Here is a 19,272-nt window from a genome sequence, read left to right as displayed (position 1 = left end):
ACAGTGAGAGTTCGTAACCCTCCTCGGGGAAAACGTTTTCTTCTGACGATACGTTTTCCCAGACTCTGAGAGGCCATCGCCGCAAGGCGATGGCTGCTCCTACTCTTCTCCAACTGCTAGTTCCACTGGGAAGGCGAGCGAGTATCCAATTCCTCCCCCATTCCCTCTCTCCTTACGGCTACGAGGGAAAGGGGAAGGATCCTACAGAGATTTCTCTGTAGGATCCCACGTTGGGGACTGCGCTACCAGGGGGGACCTTCGGGTCCTACCTGACGTAAGCCCCGGTCGTTGAGGAGGGATCCTGCCCCATTCTCGATTTCTACGGGAATCGAGAGGACCACCAGCCGATATCGTTTGACGAATTCGGTGGGGGTTTCGCAGACTGCTTAGAATTCTAACGGAATTTCTAGCGCATTCAGAGTGTTAGAGTTTCTTACGATCTCCAAACACTTAGGCGAGACCACGGTCCAAAGTGAGCGAGGACGAGAAATCACCCCGATATGTTACACGATAATCGGGAACCTCGCCTATGCTCGAATTCCTGGAATTTCTAGCATTAGGAAGAAGACTGCTGCTGAAAGAAGACTATCTCACAGTAGGCGACCAACCTGGAATAGAGAAGAACGGACGGGAATATCCAGTTTGGCTGGAACTATCGTCTTAGTATTCTGTTCACCATTGAAGCTTTCCTTCGAGGAAGACTTCTCCTTCACTCTCTTTAATAGAGAACGAAGGTGGTCGATCTCCAATCCTTATTTTGTTTTCTTGAAGGAAAGAATTTAGGATGGAGGATCGTTGTTCAGAATCCTACAAATATACTACGTATATTAAACCTCGCGACATGATTCTGCTAAGCAGTTGAATGGTCCTCGTAGGGGTAGGCGCATATCCTGGTTATTCTACGGATTGCGACTTAGACGAAAAGTATTCTAATTGAACTGCAACCCGGGTTGCCCTGCAACCTCCCAGGAGTTTCCAGTTTCAATTTTATATACTTATGGTGTTGTCACAACAACACCATTTAAGCTTTTATATTTACCGAAATTCGTTTCGCTTAAATATAATTGCTCGAGCATATCTTTTTATGCTTGGTGGTTCTAGCCGAACGCATTCCTTCGTGGAAAGGATTACTTGGCAACTCAGGATGACGGTCAGCGACAGCTACTGCGTATTGAATTGCCGAGGCATTTCAGTATCAGCTGCCGCTTTGAGATAGACGGTTGTTTATGTCTTTCTCACCTGCTTTGATTGAATAACAACCGTATCTCTGCCCAACAATCATGGACTTAAGTCCTCTGATTAACGGGGATTCTCGCATACATGAATGACCATCTACTGCTGAGAAACGCTAGTATTCATCGTCTTCGGTATTGCGAGAATTTTAAACAGAGATATCTATTCGACTCTCATCTTTTCTGTTTACCGCACGGTAACAGAATTCTGTAATAGTCTCTTGCTGCATCGTATCCCGATAATGCGAATGATTTTTGCGGAACTGAGTTTGTCCTCAAAATATGTATCTTGTATTCGGAGGTGTACAATTGTTCATTGTTCACCCCGGATTAGCAGATGTATTGAAAGACATCGCCTACTCCCACACCTGCCAGCTCTACTTCCAAACGTTCAGCCCATGAGAAGCAGTTCTTCAAGCGGCTCTCCCCTGTGTTTCATTACTGAAGAACGCCCCGCTTTCATTGCACAACGGACAGCAATGAAATGGCGGTTAGCGTTTTCAGTCATTTGTAAGCACAGGTTTAGAATCTTGAGATTCCTTCTCTCGATTCAGCTGGAAGATGTAGGTTGCATTCATTGCCTACCTTCGTCTTCACGTCACATAGTGTTGTTTCTCCTTAAGCTGAGATTCAACGTCTATGAGATTTTCTTGCCATCAGGGACCTCGGTCTTTGAAGGCAATTGACTTTCGCCTTTTGAGCTTATGCATTAAGAGAATCATCGCCGCGCCGTCCGGCATCGGTGACTAACAAATATTTTATTTGTTTGGTCTCTCAGCATAACTCTTTAAAGGGCGAAGGTCACGTGACTTACCCGGATGCTTGGACAACTTGCTTCTACTGATTCCGAACCAGTCAGTCGGCAGCTGTCAGAGCGCCCGAGTCAGTTACGAACTATGCTGTGGACTTAGTTCGGTTGTTTCCAGAGCAATCATTACTTCGTCTTAATAGCTTGTCAGTATGAGTACTGTACATAACCAAAGTCGAGAAGAGGGATAGGTCATACGACTATTCCCTTCTTTTCGTCTTAGGTAACTGCATGACTTCTCTTGAGAAGTCAAGCACAAAAGGGATGGGGATTTGTGACGCTCGATTTCGTACCGATCTTCGTAGCGAAGACTCAGAACCCTTCGGTAACTGACGATTGGTTCGAGTCCTTCACAATACCCTCCCTAATGGACGTCACCGCCTCCGATACGAAGGCTATGCTGCTTTGTCCTGTGAAGGTGCGACGGAGCTGTCTGAAGAAACTTGACACCCAGGATGAGTGTGGACGCCTCTTCATCATTCTCTCGCGTTCCGCAAGAACTTCTCCGTGGCGCAGGTAATGAAGGCAGGCGCCTGGTCCAACCGGACCGCATGCACCTCCTTATACCTTCAGGATATGCCCACAGTTCCTTGGATCTTTTTCCTTGGGAACCGTGGTGGTTTGCTCAACACGTTGTGTAGTTAACCCAGACCCTCGCAGGCTGAACAGCATCGAGTCCTGTGTGACCGTAAGAATGGATGAGGAATGAGAGTGTGACTGGCTCCTCTTCCCATCCTTTTTCTTCCACCCTCTACCTTTGGGTAGAGGGACACGGTCGTCACCCTGCTGGGTAAGGACGAGATGCAGGTGAGCTACTCAATAGAGCACCATCCTATCCCTTTCAGTAGGGATAGGAGTAAATATCCAACACTTCCTCCAACAAGGGGGAGGAAGTGGATGCCAAATTGAGACAAACCCATCATTTTATGATTGTCTCTTGCAAACAGGAACAAGTTCTTGGCTTGCTGGTACGAAGAGATAGCTTGCCTGCTCTCTTAGTACTTGGCCCAGAGGTCTGACCATTGATCCTGCGGTGCACACCCCGATCAATCGGACAGAGGTTTGGATCCCTCCCTTGGCTCTACGACCAGGGAGGCACTCCAGGGTTGGACGAACACCAGTCTGTTCACCAAAAAGACTCAGATTCCTCCCACCAAGAAGTGAGTCTTCCTATTGTTAAAGGACCGAGGGTTTGTATTACGTATCGGAACAAATGACAATTTGTCGAAAATTGCATTTTTCCTAACTATACAAACCTGAGGTCCTTTACATATAGTCCCACCTCATGCCACCCCTCACTCTGCAACTTTTTGCATGGGCCTAAAGCAAAAGTGATTCTTCACCTCTCGGGCGCGCGGGCGCGCGCACGATCGGACAAGCAGTTAACTAAACCGTTACCGGTTCACCCTTTGTTCGAAGCTTACGACCGTCCCAGCTGCCGCTAGTTACCTTCCTATTGTTAAAGGACCTCAGGTTTGTATAGTTAGGAAAAATGCAATTTTCGACAAATTGTCATTTTTGGCTCCTTTTTTTTCATTGCCTGAAGTTTAGTATGCAATCATCAGAAATGAAAAATAATATCATTATCATATGTAAATAATGCGATATATGGTAGCGAAAAAAAAAAAATTCATACATAATTATATTAAAATCACGCTGTGCAAAAAACGGTAAAAGCTAACGAGTTTCTTTTTTTTTCGTTGTATTGTACACTAAATTGCAATAATTTTGATATATAATACATTGTAAAACAATAAAAGCAACACCGGAAAAATATTATCACAAAATGATGTACGAATTCATAACGCGCCGACGTAAAAAAATGTTTTTTTCAAAAATTCACCGTAAATCTAAATATTGTTCTAGAGACTTCCAATTTATTTCAAAATGAAGACAAATGATTGAATATTACGATACTGTAAGAGTTTTAGCTTACAATTGCGTTTTTCGACCATTTCGGTAGAGTCAAAGTTGACCGAACGTGGTTTTTTTTCTATTTATCGTGATTTATATGCAAATATTTCGAAAATGAGAAAAGCTACAACCTTCAAATATTTTTCATTTTATTTTACATGAAATTGCGCACATTTTCATATATAAAACTCTATGAAATGCCTAATATAAAACGGAGCAAATTTTCCGAGAATTCGATGTACGCAATTCGGAGATTTATGGCAGAGAATCCGCGCGCGGAGGGAAGGAAAGTTTTTTTCATAAATTCACCATAAATTGAAATATTGTGCTAGAGACTTCCAATTTGTTGCAAAATGAAGGTAAATGATTGAATATTACTAAAATATAAGAGTTTTAGCTTACAATTGCGTTTTTTGACCATTTCGGTAGAGTCAAAGTTGACCGAATGTGGTTTTTTTCTATTTATCATGATTTATATGCAAATATTTCAAAAATGAGAAAAGCTACAACCTTCAATTATTTTTAGTTGTATTCTACATGAAATTGCGCACATTTTCATATATAAAACTTTATGTAACAGCTAATTTAAAATGGTGCAAACATTACCACAATCGCAAGTATGATTTTTTCGGAAGAGTTACCGCGCGGACGTAAGGAAAATGTTATTTTTTTCATAAATTCACCATAAATCGAAATATTGTGCTAGAGACTTCCACTTTGTTACAAAATGAAGGTAATGATTGAATTGATTACTAAAATATAAGAGTTTTAGCTTACAATTGCGTTTTTTCGACCATTTCGGTAGAGTCAAAATTGACCGAAGGTTGAAAATTTGTCACTTATCATTTTTTATATGAAAAATATTTCAAAACTGATAAAAGCTACAACCATGGGTTGTTTTTAGTTGTATGTGCATGAAATTGCGCACATTTCCTATATAAAACTTATGTAACGGCTAATTTTAAATTGGTGCAAACATTACCACAATCGCATGTATGATTTTTTTCGGAAGAGTTACCGCGCGGACGTAAGGAAAAAGTTTTTTATTGTAGTGTCTTACCGAACAATTATAGAGCCGTGATTTCCACGAGCGGCAGGATACTAATTCAAATTTAGCGCGTCGGCGTCGCCAACACTGGTGGTGATGACGTCATCTCCCTCCACTCGCGGGAGAACCAGGTACAACTGCCCAGGTGAATCCAATTCTTTTCCTGCCGGCGTCCGGTGAACATCGGTGGTCGGTGCGGTTGGATGACTTTGCTTCGCTTTTTTTCTTGTGGAATTGATCTTCGGAATTGGTGAAGTACTCTTTTGGCGTTGTTGTTATTTTGCTTTTATTTAGGCGTTGCCATGTCGGATTTCTAGTCCGTCGGGAGTTAGGTTTTGCATCTCAGGATGTAAAACTAGATTATCCAAGTTAGAATATGATTTCTCACACTAAATGTGTTAAGTGTAGGGGACAGGTTTGTTCAGCAGATCGAACATGGAACGAGTGTAGTGATTGGACTGATTCTCAATGGAAGTTTTTTAGTTCATACTCGGAGAAATTAGCTAAAGACAGAATTAGAAAAGCAGCGCTTAGGGAAAGTAGACTTAGCTCCGCTTCGTCTTATGCGATGCTTTCTGTTCCTTCTGTTTCTCCTCAAATTGTTATGTCTCCTTTAACTACACCTCCTATTCCTCCTACTAATCCCGCTTCTCCGGCTTCCCGTGTAGTTTCCTTCCGACACCATTGCCAGTCTGGAATCGAGGTTAGATCAGAAATTTTCGGTACTAGCGAATACGGTTTTGCAACTTGGTAATTCAGTTAAGACGTTTTTGGAGAAAGCGGCTTCAGGTAAGAGTGTAGTTGAGGGTGCGTCTGTCTGTCCTGACACGTCTCCTAGACAAAGGTCACTGTCCAGCTCCCCCGCACCGGGGAGAAGACATACCGGAAGTCCAAGGGAGTCGATCGGGATTTGCCCACAGACAGGCGCCTCTCTTGTTGAGCCTGTTGCGCCTCAACAGGGCTCGGTTAAGCGTTGGAAAGGTGTTGCGGTCAGACGCCTTTCGAATGATTCAAGCGATTCGTCTCCGGTCGCGCGGCGCTCTTGGCGAGATTCGCCCGTTTCGCGTCCCTTAAAGAGGTCGAGGCGCCGATTCTTCGCCTCCTCCAGTCAAGCGGTATAAGGAGCCTGAGAGTAGGGTTGCGCCGCGGCCATTAGCGCTGTTCGTCGCCTCAATCTGTGCCTTTTTCGGCTCCATCTACTAGTAGAGATTGTGGTTTTAGCGCTGTAGCTAGCAGTTCTAAGGGTGTTTCTTTAGGCGCTTTTTCGTCTGTTACGCCTGATGCGCCTGTTTCGCCTCGAATTTCGGCGGCTCCGAGCGAGGCGCAAGTAGTTTTTTTTTTTTTTTCCGCCTCCTGCTGAACATTTAGGCTCTTCCAAGCCTACGTTAACTGTTTTTGATTCGTCTCTGGCGCCTTTGCGCAAGCAGTTAGAGATGTTAACCAACTGGATGAATGAGTCCAAGGGTGGTTCGAAACCTTCAGATCCGGTTGTAGTTCCGTCTACTTCTTCGGCGGTATCGGAGAATGAAGAAGAAGTAGAGTAGGAGGATTCACATCACCTCTCGTGTTATTCACGTCTCCTTAGATTTCTTCTGGTATCTTATCCAGATTATTTTTGAGAAAGCGGCCCCGCGCTCCCCAACTTCGACTTTTTTGATGAGGAGGAAAACTTCAGACCCTCTCCTCCCAAAACTTGTTCTATCTAAAGCGGTTAGACATTCGTTGAAAGAGACGGAGAAATGGATGTCTATGAAAAAGAGACTTAGGGAAGGCTCTTTTTGCTTACCCTCCCTCTAAGTTGCTTCGTAAGAGGTATAGGTTTTATGTAACTGGGGAAGCTCCTTCTCTGGAGTTTCTGCCTCCTCCCAGGAGACTTCTCCAGCTTAATCGACTCCTCTAGAAGATCTGCTTTCGCCGCAGCGAAAGTTTTCTTTACAGCGCCTGAGTTGGACCACGTTGTAAAGAATCAATTTAAACTTTTGGAAGTCTTTAGCTTCCTTGATTGGACTATTGGCGCTTTAGCGGCCAAGATCGAAGACTGTCCTTCTCTTTCTCAGGAGTTAGCGGAGGATTGGATTGGTGTTCTGTCCTGTGCGGACAAATCCATTAGGGATGGATGTGATGAGTTAGCTTCGCTCATCGCCTTTGGTACCCTTAAGAAAAGGCAACTTTGGTGCTCCTTTGCTTCTAAAAGGGTTACGTCCCAACAGAAGTCTGCTCTCTTTTGTTTGCTCCTTTTTGTGAAAGATAACCTCTTTCCAGACGATGTAGTGTTGTCAATTTCGTCTGCGCTAGATAAGAAATCTACTTCGGATTTACTGGCACAGTCTACTAAGAGACCTAAAGCTCCTGTGGAGACTGTTCCTTCGGTTTCTCCTCTGACCCAAGCGCCTTTTCGAGGGAGAAAACCCAAGCGCTTCTTTCGGCCGAAGTCGAATTTTTGCGACCTCAGTCTAAGGCCTCGGCCAAGGTTAACAAACCTTCCAAATGAAAGCTCGGTTCTTCATGCACCAGTGGGAGCCAGGCTGGCTGTTTTCGGGAGGGGAAGGGAAAACAGAGGAGCAGAAGCCTGGGTAGTGCAAGTACTCAAGTTCGGCTATCGTATTCTCATCGTCGTTTCACCTCCCTCGCTCTCACCTGTGCCAATTCCATTCCAGGCATACTCTCCGGGCTCAGACAAATTTCTGGCGCTAGCCGCAGAAGTGGAAGCGCGTGTTCTCAAAGAAGCGATAGAACAGATAGAAGGGGATTTTCCTCCAGGCTTTTACAATCGCCTTTTTGTAGTTCCCAAGTCATCAGGGGGCTGGAGGCCGGTTTTGGATGTGAGCGCCCTGAACTTGCATGTCCAGAAAACAAAATTTCATATGGAGACCACTCGGTCGGTTCTGGAGTCCATCAGACAGGGGGATTGGATGGTCTCTCTGGACATGCAAGACGCTTATTTTCACATTCCGATACATCGCGAATCTCGGAAGTACCTGAGGTTCATGTTCGAAAGGCAAGGTGTTTCAGTTTCGGGCGCTTTGCTTCGGACTAGCGACCGCTCCTCAAGTTTTCACCAGGGTTCTATCCCCGATAGGAAGCTGGCTGCACATATTAGGAGTAAGAATCTCCCTCTATCTGGACGATTGGCTTCTCCGGTCGGAATCAGAGAGTCGGTGCATGAAGGACCTTGGAACAACTCTGGATCTTGCCAGAAAGTTAGGAATTCTGGTCAACAAACAGAAGTCCCAGTTGGTTCCATCTCAGAGCATCCTTTATTTGGGGATGATTCTGAATGCTCAAGTTTTTCGGCTTTCTGTCCCCGAAGAGGGTTCAAGGCTGTCTGGAGACAGTTCAGGAGTTCTTAGACAAAAAGGTAAGTTCTGCCAATCAGTGGATGAGGCTCTGGGCAAATTGACGTCAGTGGAGAAATTTGTGACGTTGGGAAGGGACTGCACATGAGACCTCTGCAGTTTTTCCTGAGAGCCTCTTGGTGCAGGAAGACACAACCAGACTCGATTACCTTTCCTGTCACAGATCAAATAAAAGAGGACCTAAGGTGGTGGCTCTCTCGAGCAAGGTTGGAAGAAGGGTTAGATTTTACGACCATCCTCCCGAACCTACAGTTCTTTTCCGACGCATCGAACACAGGTTGGGGAGCCTACTGGGAAATCAACGGACTTCAGGAGCTTGGTCGGAGAAGGAGAAGAAGTTCCACATAAATGTAAAGGAACTGTTAGCAATTTTCTTGGGGCTCAGACAGTTTCGGAGCTTAGTAGAAGGTCGAGTAGTGGCAGTGCATTCCGACAACTCCACGGCTCTCTCGTACGTGCGGAAACAGGGGGGACTCAGTCTTTCTCTCTGTACGAAGTAGCCAAGGATCTCCTCCTGTGGTCAAATGAAGCGAAGGTTCAGCTAGTCCCGAGATTTTGTTCCGGGAAAGATGAACGTCCTGGCGGACGAGGTTAAGTCTGTCAACAGCAAGTGTTACTCTGGAGTGGACTTTGGACAACAAGATTGTCAGAACTTTGGCGCCTTTGGGGACGACCGTCAATAGACCTGTTCGCGACATCAAGGAAACAACCGTCTTCCTCTCTTTTGTTCACCAGTCCCAGATCCTCTAGCTTGGTCGTGGACGCAATGCTGTTGGATTGGTCGGGTCTGGAAGCTTATGCATTCCCTCCGTTCGGTCTAATAAGAGAGGTGCTGAACAAGTTCATGTCGCACAGCAATGTAACGCTAACGTTAATCGCTCCCTTTTGGCCCAGGAAAGAGTGGTTCCCGGACCTTCTCCATTTGGTTAGTAGACTTCCCCAGACTTCTTCCTCCAGAGAAGTGGCTTCTCAAACAACCTCACTTCAAGAGGTTCCACCAAAACTTGTCCGCTCTAGCTCTGACAGGGTTCAGACTGTCCGGAATCTTGTCAGAGCGAAAGGATTTTCAAGAAGAGCTGCAGAAGCTATCGCTCGTTGTAGGAGAGTCTTCTAACAAACTTTATCAAGGGAAGTGGAGAATCTTCAGAGAGTGGTGTAGAAGTGCTAAAGTCTCTACTTCTGCGACCTCTTTAACAGAAATAGCAGATTTTCTTCTATTTTCTTAGGAACTCTAAGAAACTGGCTCCTTCGACGATCAGAGGATATAGAGCCATGCTCTCTTCGGTTTTTCGACATCGAGGTTTGGATATTTCCTCCAATTCAGATCTGTCGGACCTCCATTAGGTCTTTCGAAACCACTAAGCTCCCGCAAGATACAGTGGCTTGGAACTTAGATGTGGTGCTTAAGTTCCTCATGGGGCCACCGTTTGAGCCTTTGAAGTCGGCTTCACTCAGGAACTTGACTAAGAAGGCACTCTTGCTTATTGCACTAGCTTCTGCTAAGCGTGTCAGCGAATTGCACGCTATAGACAAAAGAGTCGGTTTCTCTCAAGGCAATGCTGTATTTTCGGTATCTTTGACCTTTCTAGCCAAAAATGAGAATCCTTCTAATCCTTGGCCGAGGAGTTTTGTGGTAAGGAACTTAGCTGATTTGGTTGGACATGAGGAGGAGGAAAGGCTCTTATGTCCAGTCAGGGCTATTAAGCAGTATCTGTTTGCCACTAAGGGTATTAGAGGACAATCTTCTAAGCTCTGGACCTCGGTTCAAATCCCTCTCGTCCTCTTTCTAAGAATGCTATACGTTCTTTATTAGAGAGCTTATCAGGGAAGCTCACTCGCAAGTCCGAGAACGACATTCTTTCGTTCTGAGAGTTAAAGCTCACGAGGTTAGAGCAGTGGCAACTTCTTTAGCATTCAGAAAGAATTTATCTTTAGCTTCGATTCTTCAGAGCACGTTCTGGAGATCGAATTCGGTTTTTGCGAGTCATTATCTCAAAGAGATAGAAACGGTTTTCGAGAATTGTAAAACGTTAGGTCCGGTGGCGGTTTCTGGCATGGTGTTGGGAGAAACGGCACAGGGGTCGTCACCTCTATGCTAACTTTTCACCTTGAATAGGTTGTCGAGTTCAAGGGAAGCTGGGGGTACTGAGTACCTGGGATACTCACCAGTCTGTTAGGTCAGATTTTACAATGGTTGGGTATATATGTTTTTAAATCTGGTGTTGGTGACAAATGTTTTGTATGATTGAATTTCTGGTCTTAGCCCAGGGCAAGGGCAATCTTTGTTGTTACTATCCTCCGTCAGTCAGCCTTGACTCGCTTGAACTACGGAAGGATTCCATCCTGTAGAGGCTAACTTTGGTCAAATTCCAATTCCTCTACAATAGTAAGAAGAGCACCGACCAGAGGCAGTAACAGTCTGCTGTAGCTCTCTTACAAGGTAAGGTACAACAGACACCTTGAGTGTTTACTGGTATTGCAATAAATGTAACCATTTAAAAATACTAGTGGTCCACTGAATCCCACCTTCCCATAAATGTGTAATCAGCTCTATAATTGTTCGGTAAGACACTACAATAAAAATGAAATTTTCATTATTAAAATGAAGTTTTATTGTATACTTACCGAACAATTATGATTATACCCACCCTCCTCCCCTTAGGTGGACGGACGGGCAGAAAGAATTGGATTCACCTGGGCAGTTGTACCTGGTTCTCCCGCGAGTGGAGGGAGATGACGTCATCACCACCAGTGTTGGCGACGCCGACGCGCTAAATTTGAATTTAGTATCCTGCCGCTCGTGGAAATCACGGCTCTATAATTGTTCGGTAAGTATACAATAAAACTTCATTTTAATAATGAAAATTTCATTTTCATAAATTCACCATAAATCTAAATATTGTGCTAGAGACTTCCAATTTGTAGCAAAATTAAGGTAAATAGTTGAATATTACTACAATATAAGCGTTTTAGCTTACAATTGTGTTTTTCGACCATTTCGGTAGAGTCAAAGTTGACCGAAGGTTGAAATTTTGGCACTTATCGTTAATTATATGGAAATATTTCAAAACTGATAAAAGTTACAATCATGAGTAGTTTTTTGTTGTATTCTACATAAAATTGCACACATTTTCATATATAATACTTCATGTAACGGATAATTTAAAACGGTGCAAAAATTATGTCAAAGTGACGAAATAATTTTTGAGATGTGTCACTGATACTTTTTAGTGCGATAAGAAAGAAATTCGCGCTTGCGCGCCTGCATAACGATTGTAAACAAAACAACGCCTTGATCTGTGAACTCCCAGCATCCCCCAAGGCGCGTGATTCAAAAGTTTTCGGCTGGTAGGCCTATAAGTATTTTTCCGCGAATTTTTAAAAAAACTTTTTTGAGCCGACGTATGGTACGTCCATTCGGAAATCGGGGGAGATTTTGACTCGACGTTTAATACGTCCATTCGGCGTTTAAGGGTTAATATAAATTTCCACTTGTACCATCTCCACTGTTGTCAGCTTAGAGCATAAGTGAGATTGGGGATGGATGAATCGACTGTTGATGAAACTGATTGTAATAGAAAGGATTACTCAGCAAATATTGAAGTTTAATGTGTTAAAGCATGTTTCAGTGGTACTATGCACATGATATGGTAAATAGGCGAGATTAAGTAAGTAACACATTGATAAACATGAGTCACCATCATTCCATCCTATATGAACAAAAATGTAATTTGTGGATTTTGCTACGATACAAATAATGCTTTTTTTTATATCTTCTACAGTGAACTGGAAGAAGCAATCATCATGTTGCCCCTAGATCGTATTTTGGAACTCTTAGTTGTGCTGAAGAGTCTTTTAGAACACAGTTGGGAAATTGAACTTGTTGGAAGGATTTTGGTTTTGGCTTGCAGGATAAACTTGCCTCAACTTATAGCTTCTGCTAAAGCAGCACCTATTATTCATGCTTTGGCAAGAATCTTACCTGTAAAGCTAAATAATTTGAAGGTAAGCAAGACATTTGTGTGTGATATAGAGGTGTTATATTCCCCATAATGCCTCAAACAGATAATGATAGTAAATGAGTTTTTATTTAGATATAATGTAGTATTATAGCTATTCTTCCTCAGTGCTGAGGGAGCTTTACTTCAGAGTGCCTGTCTGCCATTATGATTAAGATTTGCCCTTCTCTCTCAGCAATTAATTCTTGAACTGCCCATTGCCAGTCCCACTGTCAGCATAGCCTCGTCTAATGGAAATTTCAGTGTCAGTAATTTGTTACTGCATTCCCATAAATTTCCAATTTGGGGCTTGACCTTGGTTCTGAACTACCTGCCTGGTTGTCCTTACAATTCTCTTGTTGGATATGTCTCTTTTCTAGAAACCTTTGGTCCTTGTTTAAGATCACCTTGGCCTACTTTAAATTTATTGGTGCCAATTATTAGTCCTCATTTGTCCTCCTGTTTCTTCTTGGTTGGTAAACAGACTCACTCTTGACATGTAGGATGCAATTTTCATGCACTACCCTCAAAGGGTCTGTAGATGTATCCTCCATAACATGTGAGAGCTTTCCAAGCAGTCTTTGGGAGAAGAGGTATGGTGGAGGATGATGCCTTTGATAGAAGGCAGTGGAGAAGGCACATCAGGCAACCAACCCCATAATGTAGGGATAACTGTGGGAAAAAAGTTCTTTTATCCCTCTAGCCCTCAGTTGTTCCAGCATATAGATCATCAGGATAGACTATGGTTGAGCATCTTGGCAATGTCAATTCCTTCTTGGACTTGCACTCTGACATCCTATGGAATCTGGACTAAGACCATGCCTTCGATAATTAAATAGCTTGGATTTGCCCTCATTTCAGCTTGTTATTTATGACTAGATATGGCTATGGGGTTTCAATTTACTGCTTTATGCCTGTTATGCCAGCGGATTTCTATTTTTTATTTTTTTCAATGGCAAATCCTCCATAACATGTGAGAGCTTTCCAAGCAGTCTTTGAGATTATTCCAGTGCAACTCCCTGTCATCTTTCCTTCTGTGTGACTTCTATCAGCTACTGTACATCTACCATCCTGCTTCATCCCCCTCCTAGATGATGATTCAGGCCTGGATAAATGGGGAGGATTGGAGTCAGGAAGGGCATCTCTGTAAAAATCTGCCAAAACCAGTTATGGAATGTGCCATTCATGTTAGATACAGCTGGAGAAGGATTGCTGAAATAAGTTACCCAAACTAGGGATCAAGTTGAGAAGAGTTATGTGATAAAGTGTTCTAACAATAAAACAAGTTTTTTGTACAGGCCCATTCATCATAAACTCAAGCCTCCACCCTTACCTGTTCTCTCTGACAGAGATTGGCCCAGTAGCATGAGGAGCATTGATAAGGACATCAAGTAATAGGGAGTTAGTTGAGCTTGAGGGGTGGAATTGTTCCTTTTGAAACTTTTGCTGTGTACCTGGATGTGTCCCACACAGTTATAGGCTATTTTGTGATGGATGGGTTTGTATAAAAATATTTTATGTAATAACATATGCTTTATTACACACGTTATGTGTAATAAAGACTTTTGGTTGAAGGTGGGAGATATTATTATAAAGTATTAGTTTAGCCAGAACTCTGAGCCTAATAAAGGCTCTTCTTGGGCTGGTTTTCAGGAATTAATCCTAAAAAAAAATTAGACTTTATTTAGATAACCAGTTTTACTTAGGAACATGCTGATTATATTAAATAGAATGCCTTTTAATGTTGGGTTTCGAAAATATAAGCTTCTTTGATAGTTCCAAATTGGACAATGAACTAATAAGTGTTGGACAGTTATTGATGCTTGGCATACACTACATTTCATTGGGTCTGAATGTGCATTTGACATCAAATGACCATGTGAAAATCTAGTATGGCCTATACGTAGTCATGTTAATTAACTTCTTTAGCTCTTTCTCTTTGAGATGATGACATCAATAAATGAACTTCACTTTTTATATTTCTGTTTGTCTGTAGTTGGCACTGATGTCCAATCTGTGCCAGTCTTGATATATTAAAGCCTTGATAGAGGTTACCCAGTCTGACTCTGGGCCGTGTGTCATTGTTGATGGAATAGTGCAAGCTAATTTGGCAGCTGTAGCTGCTCTTCCGTTTCCTTCAATTCCCACTTGCTGGAATCCAACATATTTTTATTAATAGTCCTGACTGAATAAGTTGATGTATTTTTATTTGGATTTCTTGTACAAGGTGATTTGGAGACTAGTTTATATCATCTATAGTACTTCTTGAGTCACTGAAAATTATGGTGGAAATTGCTCTCTTCTTAGATATTATCCAGTGCTTTTGTATGGCTGTGAGGTCTAAAGTGCTGAAGTTCCCACTCCAGTGTTGTTTTTTGATCCATCTGTATAGATCATAAGCTGATCTTCCCTACTTTTGATGTGCTCCAACATATGTTGGCGGTACATCTTTGTGTTTGCCACGGTATTTCTTTTAGAAGAAATGATAAAGCAGTACGTACATATTTTTACTTGTTTCAAAGTCCAGGGTGGTGGGAGTTCCATTGCTGGATGGAAAATTGGTGTAATGTTAAGTTAGTTTGTTTGTATGGTGTTTTTACGTTGCATGGAACCAGTGGTTATTCAGCAATGGGACCAACGGCTTTACATAACTTCCGAACCACATCGAGAGTGAACTTCTATCACCAGAAATATACCTCTCTCACTCCTCAATGGAATGGCCGAGAATCGAACCCGCGACCACCGAGGTGGGACGCAAACACCATACCAACCACGCCACTGAGGCGCTTGTAATGTTATGTAAATTCATTAAATATTTGGTTTTATTATAATTCAGAAAGCAGGTAGCAGCGGGAGATGTTCCTGCTTGAAGGGAAAGGCCCTACGCATAGTTATTGAGTCGCAGTGGTGTTTTAGGGGTAATATACCTGCTTCTATTAAAAGGGAGTTTATAGGGGATGATCGAAATGCTCCTGTGCAAAAACGTATTCCTTCATGATGCAATGCATCTTGTTTTTTTAATGTAGCTTCTCAGGCAGATGAGTATATTGGGCAACCATAATCTATTATAGATAGTACTGTTGCTTTGTATAACATTAGCATGTTGTTACGTCCAGTTCTTCATTTGGTATGTGATAGTTTTTTCAATATGGCAAGGGCTTTTATGCCTTTTGCTGTAATATATTTGAGGTGTGCTTTCCAGTTCAGGTGCTGATCTAACACCATTCCTAGGTATTTAACATTTGTGCAGAATTTAATTTCAGTATTATAAAGATATAGCTTAATTGTTTGGTGTTTTAACCATCTTTTATCTATATAGAAAAAAATTGTATTTGTTTCATCTATTAAAAACTGGAATCCTACTGAATTTGCCCAGTTGGTAATATTTGTGATAGCTGTATTAAGGGTTTTTTGGGCATGTCTTAGCGTGCTACATGTATAACATATGGCAGTCATCAACATACAAGCTGTTGAACCAAACAAAAACTTCTTTTAGTTTTCTTCTGAAGATTGAAAAAGAAACCCACAAAATCACTGTGTAACTTGTTTACTTCTAAGTATTTACATTTAATTTTACTCCACACTCGAGTACTTTCAGGCCCTATCTGTGGCCCATTTTCAAGAGATGTCACCCTGGGTCAAGGCTCAGCAGTCTTCTTTCAATACAAGCTGTTTTTAACTCCTGTTGGTGAGAGATGATTGGGTTCTTGATTATGTAATTGTAATCTTGATTATTGTGTTATATTACAAGTACAAGCAGTCCCTGGTTATCAGTGGACTTGGTTATCAAGCATCTGGTTTTATGGTGCTTGTCTAGCGCCATAAAATTGGCAATTTATGGCTCCATGACAGGACTAGTTCCGGTTATCGGTGCCGTAAGGCACTTATGGCCCCATAAATCACTGAGTTTCGGTTAATGCCAGTTTTCACTTTTTGGCACACCCCCGGGAACAGAACCCCTGCCAATAACCAGGAACTGCCTGTACACAGTTTTTTTTTTTTTTGTCCAAACATGACAGCACACTCAAATTGATGATTGATAAAAAACTAGAATATTAATTTGTGTACTTGTCCATGTGGGGAACTGAAGTTTGAGAACCACTTGCATATTTCTTGACATTTTTTAATTACATAAAGAAGCTGAAAATAACTTCACCCAATTAGCAGACCATAGTAGCAGTCATCTACTGGTTCATCACTATATTTTCTAAACTTGAAATAATTGCTTGCGACAGTAATACCTCACCATCCTGAAACTAAACTTGCTGCTAATTCAGACTAATTGTTAAAAAGGCATGAAACTCAGATTGTTGACATAAAGATATAGGATATACAGGAGCAGGAGCAACATACCTCAGTACCATTTTGTGAGTGAGACAGTTTGAAGACAACAGATTATTTGATTATCATTGAAACTTGTTTTTTAGTCCCTTGGCTGAGCAGAGGACTTTGGTTTGCTTTTTAGATTTTTACCACAGAAAAAATTGTGTTCATAACTGATGTGGACATAGGCAATACAAAAATCATGGTTCTCATAGAAGAAGCACTACAAAGTAGTAATTGGCAATAGAGCATAAAAGGGGCAGATTGGTTCCATTCAAGCTTATGAACTTTTTTGGATTTTTCTCATCCACAAGATAGTACATAGAATATGCATGGGAAACTAGTCCACTTGATTCACAGCATGAATAAATAGTGACTGTGCCCCTTTATTTAATATGGTAGTGGACAAGTTTTACTCAGCAAGGTTTAACTATGAATAGCATGCGCATTGTCATTCGTATTGTACAGACATCAAAAGCAGTACTGTGACTAGTATCTTGTATCTCATTTCATGAGTTTCCTGGCTAATTACCAGCTCGCATGGGTAGTTGGTTCGGTCAGCATCCATTCTTGTACTATGCATTAGTCCCTTTTCCATGGCCTTCCATTCTTGATTCAGTTTCATTCACTTGTAGGTAATCTGAAGTACACTTTTTTTCTTTTTATTTTAATTTTTATTTATGTACCTATTAATAATTACATGTATGCATAGATGTTGCAATATTTGATTGTTGTGGAAAAAATTTTAAAGTTTTTCTAGAGATTCTATGAGTCAATTAAAATGGCTTTCTTAAATGTTGTTGTGTTTTTTATTTTAATTTTTGGATAAAAATTTATGATGTAAATAATTGTCCATCATAGGATTGTGGAGGTTGATATTTTTTTTCAGTAAGAATATTTTCCTCATGGTTAACTTAATTTTAGTAATGAGTTGCTATTTTCAGGACATGGTTGGCTTTAATCTTGCTGGATTACGCCATCTCTCAAATAGAATGGAACAAAGGTCGGAAGATCAAATGTTTGCTGAAGCAATAACAAAGGTAAAGTCGAAACAACAGAAAAGGAAGAAAAAAGAGAGAGCTGTAAAAAGAGTACTTATGACTATATAATAAAACTTTTGTTTTTTTATTTTTCTTTATGATTCCTAACCATCATTGAAGGTTTATATTTGTTCAACTTGGCAGTTTCTTATGCCATGGCTACAAAATTCGGCCTCAGTTTATATGAATTATATAAACTTAATAAACTTTCTATTCTAGTGAATTCCAAAGACTCAGGAACACTCGGGTCAATCTGAATCTATCTGGTGATAACGGGAAGGCATACAATGCAAGATTCAAGAACTACATGAAGCACTTTCTTCAACAGATGACAGTTCTCCTGGTGAAGATACAATTTTATATATAATACTTAGGAAGTTACCTGAAGAAGCCAAAAGCTACTTTCTTATGAGCATTAACAAGATTTGGGAGACTGGAATTATGCCAAGATCCTGGAAAATTTTCATCATAATCCCAGTTCAAAAACCAAATAAAGATCCCCAAAAAACTCCAAGTTATAGACCTACAGCACTAACAAGCTGTGTTTGCAAGTTAATGGAAAAAATTATAAATTATCGCTTGGTATGGCACTTAGAAGCAAATAAGCTTCTCTCCTTTCCAATTTGGGTTTCATAAAAATAGATCTACCCTCAACCCACTTATGAGACTCGCCAACCAAATTCAGTAGGGTTTTGTCACTCAGTGTCAGATATTAGGGGTCTTCTTTGATTTGGAAAAAGATTACGAAACTACTTGGCGTAATGGAAATCTTAAACAACCATAGAAAATGGGGTATTAAGGGAAACTTAATTTGGTTAATTCATTCCTTCTTATCCGAGATTTATAAAAGTGAGAGTAGGGAACTTTTTATCGTCCCCCTTTAGACAAGAGGAAGGTGTTCCACAAGGAAGTGTTCTGTGTGACCCTCTTGCAGTTGCTATAAATAGCAACTTGGAAGAAGTTCCAAGCCCTGTTCGAGCTTCATTGTACGTGGATGATTTGGCCATTCGCTGCACTGCCTACGATCCTATATCTGCATGCCAATATCTACAGAAAGCTATTGATTGTGTCTCCAAATAGGCCAAGCTAAATGGGTGTAAATTTTCAGCTATTTAGAGTGTTGCTATCCACTTTTCAAGGAGCAGACGTAAAGAGGTTATACCTAATTTAAAACTCAAGGGATCTATTTTACCATATGCTATTGATGAAAAATTTTTGGGAATGACTTTTGACTTAAAACTCACTTGGACCAAACATATTGATAACCTTAAATGTAAAATAAAAGCATCTTTTAATCTTGTGAAGGTAGTTTAATATGAATGGGGAGCTGACAAGAAATGTTTATCAAAACTTTATGATGCACTTTGTAGATGAAAACTAGATTATGGGTGTCATTTATTCTTCAGCATGTTAAAGTAAACTTAACGACCTCAATATTGTCGGTAACATGGGATTACGAATTAGCTTTGGTGCATTCCGAACATCTGTTGAGAGTCTGTATGTAGATGCCCGTCAATTGCCACTTGACTTACGACGGGAGAAACTGGTCTGCG

The 19,272-nt window shown here is 41.4% G+C and overlaps 1 protein-coding gene across 2 annotated transcripts in view; it reads left to right on the top strand.

Moving 5' to 3' along the window:
• The window catches only part of LOC135219951 (WD repeat-containing protein 3-like), a 271,400-nt gene extending 253,593 nt beyond the window's left edge, over positions 1–17,807 (top strand). For both annotated transcript variants that reach the window (XM_064257236.1, XM_064257322.1), the window contains exons 19-20: positions 12,141–12,363; positions 17,624–17,807. In XM_064257236.1, the coding sequence (XP_064113306.1) occupies positions 12,141–12,363; positions 17,624–17,788 (388 nt within the window). In that variant the 3' untranslated portion in view covers positions 17,789–17,807. The remainder of the gene's footprint in view (positions 1–12,140; positions 12,364–17,623) is intronic.
• The last annotated feature ends 1,465 nt before the right edge of the window (positions 17,808–19,272 follow it).

Source organism: Macrobrachium nipponense, chromosome 11 (genome assembly GCF_015104395.2).
Source record: "Macrobrachium nipponense isolate FS-2020 chromosome 11, ASM1510439v2, whole genome shotgun sequence".
Lineage (NCBI taxonomy): Eukaryota > Metazoa > Arthropoda > Malacostraca > Decapoda > Palaemonidae > Macrobrachium > Macrobrachium nipponense.
The sequence above is the reverse complement of the archived record's forward strand: the minus strand, read 5'-3'. Positions and strand labels throughout refer to the sequence as shown.